Source organism: Actinia tenebrosa, unplaced genomic scaffold, assembly GCF_029948245.1.
Source record: "Actinia tenebrosa isolate PJP-AT-01 unplaced genomic scaffold, QUT_ActTen_1.0 PGA_scaffold6__47_contigs__length_16458017, whole genome shotgun sequence".
Classification (NCBI taxonomy): Eukaryota; Metazoa; Cnidaria; class Anthozoa; order Actiniaria; family Actiniidae; genus Actinia; species Actinia tenebrosa.
Window position 1 is genome coordinate 1,464,120 of NW_028292583.1, and position 9,402 is coordinate 1,473,521.

Genomic DNA, 9,402 nt, shown 5'->3' on the forward strand with positions numbered 1-9,402 from the left:
TGGGAGAATATATTGATTGGGGCATTATTGTATTCATAATATTAATTATCATTGCCAATTTAAAATCTCACTGTTGATTTTGTGCATATCTTGCGATCTTTTAATTGATATTGAAAAAAAATGTGTCCAGTTTTTACACATTCAAATTTGTGATTGTGTGGATTAAAAATTTGAAACAAAATAAGATAGCAGCAGAATGAAAAAGAACGTCCTCATTATAAGAAGGTGACGATGTAAAGAAATAAAGAATTTATTTAAGAACCGTACATTTAAGAATATTGCCCTAACATGCAGATACAATACGCGCTAGTTATCGAGATCAGTTACTGAACAATTATTCCACAATGCACTGCTGTACTGGTCGCTCTCCGGTGTAAAATAGTCAAAGTCTGATTCAAGACCGAGTAATAACTCCTTTACTTGTAACGTAGAAATTTGTTTTCCCTAATGAGAAGAGGGATCAAATTGTGATGTAATTAGAAAATGCTTTAGTCTTTGATGTGATGTACTAAACGCAGAGAGGGTGGGGCTGAGGGGACTTAGCTCGCATTTTATTAGCTATTATCAAAAGACCGTGAAGTCCTGTCACTTGCTATTATGTTTAAAACTTGTTTTCAAAGTTTGAAAACTCAACATCGACTAGTACTATCTTTTAAAAAAAATGGTGCTCCGAGGACCTTAATGTCAGGCGTGGACTGACCAAGGTTATATATATGTATATGCAGTTAAGTGCCGTACCAAATGTTCTAAATGTAATCGTGATCATAGTAAACAAACTGTTAATGAAAAGAACAAACTAAGGCCTACCTTATCTCGCACTCCTCTTGCGTGTTCTTCCCTTAGCTGTTGTTTTCTGATAACATTTTCTACGATCTTTTTCCTATTTTGTTGTGTGATATTCATTTTCGTTTCAAGTGTGAAATGAACTCGTTGTGCCCAAGCATGGATTTGGGATTCGGCTCTTCTCCTGCCAACACTACTTCCGCCCTTTTTCGCTGTTGCCTTAATATTTTCGAGCTGTTTCTTTCTGTTTTCAGCAGCTTTGGCGTGCTTTTTAGCAAGCTGTTTGATTTTTCCTGTATTGCTATCTTTCAAATTATCCTCATTCTTTCTTATCCTAACTTTTGCAAAACTAGCTGCAGTTTTCTTTTTCGTTTCAAGGTACTTGAGTCGATTTTTCTCGGCTTGTCTATGCTTCTCTAAGATCTTTTCTTTGTTTAATTCTAAACCTGGCTTTGTAATGTTCTGGAAATTCTGCATGGTTAATCGGCTTGGTTGATTTTGTTTGGCGCCACTTTTAGCCTTAAACCCCACATCAAAGACATCCCAGTTTGGCTTGCAATTGTGATTAGAATTAATCCAAATGAGCTGTCCATTATTTCTAGTTGCGGAAACCAATGTGGATGTACCCTTTTTAGCATGGTTTTCTTGTTTTGCAAAGAATTCAATCGCTGGATCAACCTTGCTGTCTTTCTTTACTACTGAAGGTATTCCACCCATTGTGCAGGTTAAAAATTGTTATTTTTTCCGACGATTGCTCCTTTGTTGTGTCATTAATAGAGCCCAGGCCAGAGTCAATGACGCGCGAGCTTTAATTTGTCACACAGGAAGACCAAACAGAATATGAGCTTTAAACGGAATATAGGGAAAATTTCATGCTTTTAACCAAATTCCCACAATTTAGCTAGAAAGAAAAACTAAGGGCTAAAACAGAAACGCACAAGGGAGCTGAATTCAACCCCCTTTAAGGTTCAGTGTTAAAAACCTGTGTTTAGAGACAGGAGCCAACAAGTTGCGGATACGGGTAGTTATAATTACTACCATATTATCGAAGTTGAAGTGCGACCCGCGAAGTTTTACGATGTCTCGTTCCCCGACTACTGATTTCAACAACCGTCAATCAAAGAACTGATCATGAAATAAATTAAAAAAACTCATTAATAATTCATGAATTTGTGGATTCGTCTATATAATAAAAAGAAAATTACACGTTGGCTTAAAGATATGAAGTTTATCTTCTTTTGATGAAAAATATTTCTCTCGTTCGCTGCGCTCACCGATGAAATATTTTCACCACTCCGCGAAAATAAGCCTTTTCACAGTTTAAGAATCGATTCCGATGCGCATGCGATTTTATCCCGAATTTCTCACCTTCTTTAGTTTAATTAAGAACAAAAGAAGGTTTAGACACTGAAGGTGAGAAATTCGGGATAAAATCGCATGCGCAGTGGAATCGATTCTTAAACTGTGAAAAGGCTTATAAACTCATATCTTCGCGCCACTGTGTAATATATACATACGGTAGAGTGCACGCACTAAACCCGTGAAACTAATACTAACTTTTAGTACTAAATTGTGATAAATGAACAATAGAAAACAAAGGATTCTGTATGAAATAGTACTAATTAGTACTAATTAATGTGAAAACTGCAGTTTGCATAAACTTTGAATCTTTTGTGCATATACATATCAAAAGTATACCAAAAAGTTTGGGATATGATCCCTGATATTTTTTCAAGCTGTCTATCACTAGGGCTTTCTGGAAAAAAATCAGGGAGGATATCCCATAATTTTTGTTATACTTTTGATATACTTTTAAGTACAAAAAATATATGTAGTATCTAATAACAAACAGGCGGCTCAGAAATCAGAAATCCTGAATCGTAGGATAAAATAACAGTTTAATTACCATTTTCCCACAGTCATAGCGTAATTTAATTTTCTGCGTATCTATTTTGCTGATACTTTTACAGAACTGTATAAAGTAGAGAACGTGGTGTAAATGCAGGCGGTGCCAGGGCGCTTATTAGGTACCTAATTGGCGCCCTGGGCGGTGCCTGGTGCAAATGAGTCTTGTTTCGGCGTCCGAGCTTGTTGGATCATAGCCTGCGTTGCGGCGCTCTAATGGATTGGGAAAGGAGGAGGGAGGAGGAGGGTTTAATAGGGTTAGCTCCCTCCCTCTATTTTACCGCCTCCCCCTTCCCCAATTCCCTACGCTACGCAGGCTAGGTGGATCAGATTTATACCATCATTCAAAATGAAAGCAATTGACAATTATTAGTTATCGTTAGTCCACATGTTTCGCTTTTTATTAGTATAAATCGTTAGTCAAAATGTTTTCACGTAATTGGTTACCCTGTGGTATAAGCTAACTCCGGAATCCGCTGTCATGAGCAAATGCTGGCTCCCTCCTCGAAATATTATCTTCGGACTGATGAAAGTTGAGGGATGTCATAAAGAAATGATTACATCTCCACAAAATCCAAAGATAACACAGGAAAACAGTCCTTCATCAGGTTTGGTATCGTTTCCTTCAAGGTTTGACGAAGGTGAACGTAGCACGACTTGTCCAACATGCGGAGGAACAGGACGACTTACGCAAGGTAACCTTATGACTTTATTAGCTTTATACGTAAGCTTAGTTAACAAGCAAAAGCTTACACTAAATCTAAAATAACATCACGGGGTTTTAGAAAAGCAAAACTTAGTTTTCCTATTTTTCCATTTATCTAATTTCAATATAGAGTGCAAACAATATAACCGTGAAACTTTAGTGAACTAAATAGCACAATTTCATGCAAATTCCATTGTTTTCAATTGTACTATTTAGTAATTAGTGTTTCACGGATTAATTGTTTGCACTCTAATAGTAGGTGTAGCTAGTTTCATATAGTTTTCATATTTCTTATTTCAAGTTCGATATAAAATAAAAAAAGTAAAATATTTTGTAAAACGAGAAGGCTTTTGTATATTAAATATGTCAAATGTCAATTGTTTAAATTATATTTTGTTGGGGTATGAGATTTTACAATGTCTTCAGCTTAACATTTTCTACTGAAGCCTCTACCACCAACGACATGCAAATACATGCACTCCAAGACTAATTTTTGGGGTGCATGTTACGTCATAGCTACCATGTTAGTTGATGATAACGAGCCACTAGACTCTTCCACAGTCTCTCGCTCGTCCGTTCTGTCTCCATGCTTAGAGACTGTAACGGGGCGATGACCGAAAGGACTTATGGGTCACGAAAACTGGCGAGAACTGTAACCCTAATCCTAAACCCTAAATCGGGCAAGATGGAACGGACGAGTGAGAGATTGTGGAAGAGTCTAAATGATAATATTTTTCAAACGATTTGAGATCTCACTACGATCTATCCAAATTAAATCGCAATTTTTGAAAGACGAAAATCTGATTTTTCTTTTAACAAAATAACCAACTAAGGCCAGGACTTCATACCGGATGAACCAGTTAAGCATAGAGAACAGTTAAGTTCAATATACCTGAAGCAATCAAGCTTTGAAAAGTCAAAATGGACCAGGACTTCACACTGGATTAACCAGCTAAGCATAGAGAACAGTTAAGTTCAATATACCCGAAGCACTCAGGCTCTGACAAATCAAAATTGACCAGGACTTCATACTGGATGAATCAGCTAAGCATAGAGAACAGTTAAGTTCAATATACCCAAAGCACTCAGGCTCTGAAAAATCAAAATTGACCAGGACTTCATACTGGATGAACCAGCTAAGCATAGAGAACAGATAAGTTCAATATACCCGAAGCACTCAGGCTCTGACAAATCAAAATTGGCCAGGACTTTGTACTGGATGAACCAGCTAAGCATAGAGAACAGTTAAGTTCAATATACCCAAAGCACTCAGGCTCTGACAAATCAAAATTGACCAGGACTTCATACTGGATGAACCAGCTAGGCGCAGAGAACAGTTAAGTTCAATATACCCAAAGCACTCGGGCTCTGACAAATCAAAATTGGCCAGGACTTTGTACTGGATGAACCAGCTAAGCATAGAGAACAGTTAAGTTCAATATACCCAAAGCACTCAGGCTCTGACAAATCAAAATTGACCAGGACTTCATACTGGATGAACCAGCTAGGCGCAGAGAACAGTTAGGTTCAATATACCCAAAGCACTCAGGCTCTGACAAATCAAAATTGGCCAGGACTTTGTACTGGATGAACCAGCTAAGCATAGAGAACAGTTAAGTTCAATATACCCAAAGCACTCAGGCTCTGACAAATCAAAATTGACCAGGACTTCATACTGGATGAACCAGCTAGGCGCAGAGAACAGTTAAGTTCAATATACCCAAAGCACTCAGGCTCTGACAAATCAAAATTGACCAGGACTTCATGCTGGATGAACCAGCTAAGCATAATCAATATGCCCAAAGCACTCAGGCACAGATTTATGCTAAAATATTTTTAATACTGATTAAAATCAAAATTGAACTTTATAGCATGAGAATCGCATATTACAATCATCAAAATGCCTTGACTATGCTGTGCCTGACTAGGACATAAACACAGTTTGGCAGGATTAATCAAAAAGTCTGCTATTCTTGTCTACGATTTGCTTCATAATTTGTGCCAAATTATATTAGGATCTTGAAATATTGAAACCTTAGTGTAACCAGATTATTGATGTCACACCTTAGCAACTGGTACCACTTCTGTTTGCAAAGTTTGTTTGACTGCCACTTGTTGTGATACATTCCTCATTAAGCTTCTCTCGCTAGATCAACCAAGATGGTGGCTGTTTCATTGTTATTTATATCTCAAGGGATGTTTGGGTTGCATTCCAAGAATGATTGCAACAGAAAATTTCCTTGTATTAAGAGTCAGAGGGATGCCTATTTTCAGGAAAAACCCCTTGTGCAAAACATCAGAGACAGGCAACTCTGATGGCTTGCCTGTGCAACAGTCATCATTTACATTACCCAAGCAGTGCATGCCATATGCATGTTAAATGTATTATACCCACAAACATATCTGGATACAATTGCTAGCTACAGTAGGATGCCTGTTATTGCTATGTGTGCAATGTACTCACCATAATAATTGGCATGATTCCCATGTTAGAACCAATGTTGTTCTTTGCTGCAAGACTACATACATATATGCTTTGTTTCATTTTCCAAACTAAATGGGTAGTTAAAAAAGTGTTAATTGAAAATGCTGGGTAAAAGGGGTAAATAATTATTGGGGTATACATACATTGATCATTATCATTTCTAAATTGTTTTTATATACAGAACATGAACATGATCTTGTTGCCCTAATTCCTGTTAGAGATAATCGACTCCAACCAAGGCGAATGTAAGTACTGTACTAGAAATCATGTTTAATTTTGAAGGCAGTACATAATATTAAAATTATAATAGGCAAAAATGCTAAATATGAGACACAGACAGACATAATGCTAATACTAACTGTCTACACCAAAACAGTCATGTCAAATGAATACCCTGTTTTTGTTGTATAATCCACTGACAGTTTGGTGTAATTTAATTCTAATTTCCTACTCTTTTTTGAGGGTGAAGTTTTGGAACAATGTTGTTTTGGGGATGCAGCACCTATTTTATCAAAACTAAACATTTGGGTTGATCTAAGCCAAGACATTGCAAATAGACTTTAGTCAAATCCAACTAGCAGTCTATGATCAAATGCTGCATTCTGATTGGATGAGCTACTAGGAAGCTATAAGTTATAGCCTACTAGTAGCAAAAATAGCTTGCTTTGAAAACCAATAATTTAATTCATCTATATATTTGACCAACTAGTTGGATTTGACTAAAACAAATAGTCCTCATGGCCTACTGTATGAGTCAATAGTCCACTCATGCTTGAGGAATGATTGTTCATTATTCTTCGTGGTGCAAGATGATTTTTTTGTTTAGTGGTTGCATGCACATGAATATGGATACTGTTCCAACAAAGAATGTTGATGTAAAGGGAATGAAATATAATCTGAAATTATGAGAAAACTCAAGATTACGTCACAGATCAAATTAGATTTTAGGAATATTGTCAGGTTTTGTGGGAGGAGGAAAACCAAATAATCCAAAAAAAACATCAATCTTAGAGAGACACTATATTCACATGATGCAAAAATCAGGAATAGAACTGAAAATCGTACCAATATGCTGCTAGATATAGCTGTATTGTGTTTTTATGTGTGGATACTGGGTCAAAAGTCATTGTAAATCTAATCTTTTTCTTTCAACAATTTTTAGGGTATACATATTTATTGCACTATTGGTTGTTGCCATTATATCTGGGGTAATAACAACAGTGTTTCTTTTTCCACGTGATGTCATGATTGATGTCATATCTACCAGAGCTATCAATATATCTATCTCAAAGGACAACACTACCACTCCATATATTATTATAAATGTAAGCATGTATTTATTGTCATCCACTGGACTCATGTTTTGCTTGCAATGCCATTAAAAGCCATCCCCATTGCAAAAAGAAGTTATCTTGTAGAATCTTCATTGTCAGGACAGATCTGCACTTCTGTCCTTTTTACATATTCTGTATGCACATTGTTATGATGTTTAGATACTTATATTCCAGTGTTTGATGATTTATTGTAATTAATTATAAAAAAGGCGGGCAATACGAAACTGGAGTATTGAATGATTAGAGTACAAACACTAGAGAGACCAGAGTAAATCCGTGAAACACTAATTACTAAATAGTACAAAATAGTGCTAATTAAGCAATAGAAAACAATGGAATTTGCATGAAATTGTGCTATTTAGTATTACTAAAGTTTCATGGATTTACTGTGGTCATGACTCTAAATGTGTGCAATATTTAGTTATTACTATTTAGCAGTAAATAGCACTAATTAAACAAAAGAAAACAATATAATTAGCATAAAATAATACTATTTAGTGATATTTATGTTGCACACTTTTAGTGTTCGTACTTTAATAAATTATTTGAAAAGTATATGTTTATATATTTTATTCTTTTGTAGAATACAATGCAGATCAACAATTCAAATTTTTTTGAAGTAACTTTGACAGATATCCATCAGCAGGTGACATGGGATCAGAATTATGTTGTTGCTGATGAAGCATTTAGTGGAATATCATTAACTGTTCCTTCAAAGACTAACATAATGGTAATACTCGAGATTCTTTAAGTAGTGACTAACCATAGCAGGTTAATAAGGGTTTGGATGACTGCCAAGCCCACCTGCTTGGCAGCTTCTTGTAGTCTTGTTATTATTATTGTTCCATTCTTAGCTCAAAATCATTAAATATCACACTTGTGGAATTTTTTTCAATTTAGCTTTGTTTTATTTAAGAAAATTGAACCTTCCATAAATTAGTGAAGTTTGATATTTACATTCAATTTAGGATGAAGAAATAAAGGAATGGGGGCACTGCACAATCAACATAATGAAGTACTGAATGAAATATACAGATCAACAATATTAATATATTTCAGGATTGTTATGCTACAAAATCTTTACCAACATTTTTTGAAATTCTTATATGAAAATTTAATTTTGCAGCATAATTTTATTGTGAAAACAGAATATAAAAATGAGGCAGGCAAGAAAGTCAGGTACATTAACCACTGTTCAGTACTATTTTGCTACAGTAGCTCTATTGTTTAGATGAACCAATCCAAAGTATAGTTTTATATGAATTAATTTTATATTCATCCAATTTAAAATATTGATTTTCTTTATTTTTTTCAGGAATGCCTGTCTTTGGTTAGATATATTATTGGTCATAGAGTAAGTTGTTTTGGGGTTCTTTCTTAGAGTGCAAACAATATAACTGAAAATTAAGTTTAGTCCTAAAGGGAAGACCTGTAAAAATAAGGTTTTTGAGGAGAGATTTTCATCCTTTCCCCCTTGGCATATTAAATGGACTTTCTCTAATCAACCCCCATTCATGACTGACTTTATTTGTATTCAAGGATGGGACAGACATTCCAAAACTTATATTGCAATTAATGTCCTGTTTTATGATTTTCCTTTTAGTTCACAAGCACAAGCATCAGGTGTAACAGTATCTCAAGAATTAACAAATAGAGTATACAAGTTTTTATCTTGTTAATCAAGTGAAGTCATGATAGGTAGAGATAGATAGATAGACTTACAGACTTACAGCTTATGGATTTAAGATATGAAGCCTGTAACCAATCAAAAAGGAGATAAAGGGATAAAAATAGTGTTTATGTTGTGTATTATGGGATACCATCCCCTAAAACAGTATGCAAGGCTCATGGGTAACATAGTGGTGAGAAAACATGCCACACAACAGGGTGGTTTGGGTTTGATTTTAGGACTCAGCATTTTATGTTAGTAGACTTACTTATTGATTCTTTTATGTGATTCAAGGGTTATCTATCTCCAGGTTCTCCAGTTTTTTCACCTTCCACAAAAATGAGCTTCTAAATTCCAATGGGTATTACTCATGCGGAAGCCATGTTGACTAAATTTTTCCACATGTAGCCTCACATTCAAGCACTAGAGAATTTATGTGGCTTAACAAAGGTTTTTTATTCTCATGAGAATAAACGTGGCTGCTGCTTGGGTAATGCCCATAGGAATCCAGTGGAAGAAG

At 35.4% G+C, this 9,402-nt stretch overlaps 3 protein-coding genes across 6 annotated transcripts in view; 1 reads left to right on the forward strand and 2 right to left on the reverse strand.

Moving 5' to 3' along the window:
• The window catches only part of LOC116299567 (uncharacterized), a 69,323-nt gene that overhangs the window by 3,807 nt on the left and 56,114 nt on the right, over nucleotides 1–9,402 (reverse strand). For all 4 annotated transcript variants that reach the window (XR_016121563.1, XR_016121562.1, XM_089039177.1 and 1 more), the window contains one exon: nucleotides 5,859–5,947. The gene's annotated coding sequence lies outside the window, so the exon portion shown is untranslated. The remainder of the gene's footprint in view (nucleotides 1–5,858; nucleotides 5,948–9,402) is intronic.
• Nucleotides 745–1,511, reverse strand: LOC148905807 (uncharacterized). The gene has a single exon (XM_089039174.1). It carries the CDS (start codon nucleotides 1,498–1,500, stop codon nucleotides 763–765), a length of 738 nt encoding a protein of 245 aa, XP_088895300.1. The 5' UTR covers nucleotides 1,501–1,511; the 3' UTR covers nucleotides 745–762.
• LOC116299566 (transmembrane protein 106B) lies at nucleotides 3,178–9,009 on the forward strand. Its single transcript, XM_031708239.2, has 7 exons — nucleotides 3,178–3,383; nucleotides 6,061–6,124; nucleotides 7,042–7,204; nucleotides 7,797–7,943; nucleotides 8,340–8,392; nucleotides 8,529–8,567; nucleotides 8,817–9,009. Exons 1-7 carry the CDS (start codon nucleotides 3,215–3,217, stop codon nucleotides 8,890–8,892), a joined length of 711 nt encoding a protein of 236 aa, XP_031564099.2. The 5' UTR covers nucleotides 3,178–3,214; the 3' UTR covers nucleotides 8,893–9,009.

What these genes read in the sequence shown, in the direction of transcription:
- LOC148905807 (XM_089039174.1), bottom strand. Translation starts at nt 1,500, where the DNA reads ATGGGTGGAATACCTTCAGTAGTAAAGAAAGACAGCAAGGTTGATCCA.
- LOC116299566 (XM_031708239.2), top strand. Translation starts at nt 3,215, where the DNA reads ATGAAAGTTGAGGGATGTCATAAAGAAATGATTACATCTCCACAAAAT. An exon ending in CTTCAAAGACTAACATAATG is followed by an intron (nt 7,944 to 8,339) that starts GTAATACTCGAG and finishes TTAATTTTGCAG; the next exon opens with CATAATTTTATTGTGAAAAC. An exon ending in GAGGCAGGCAAGAAAGTCAG is followed by an intron (nt 8,393 to 8,528) that starts GTACATTAACCA and finishes TATTTTTTTCAG; the next exon opens with GAATGCCTGTCTTTGGTTAG.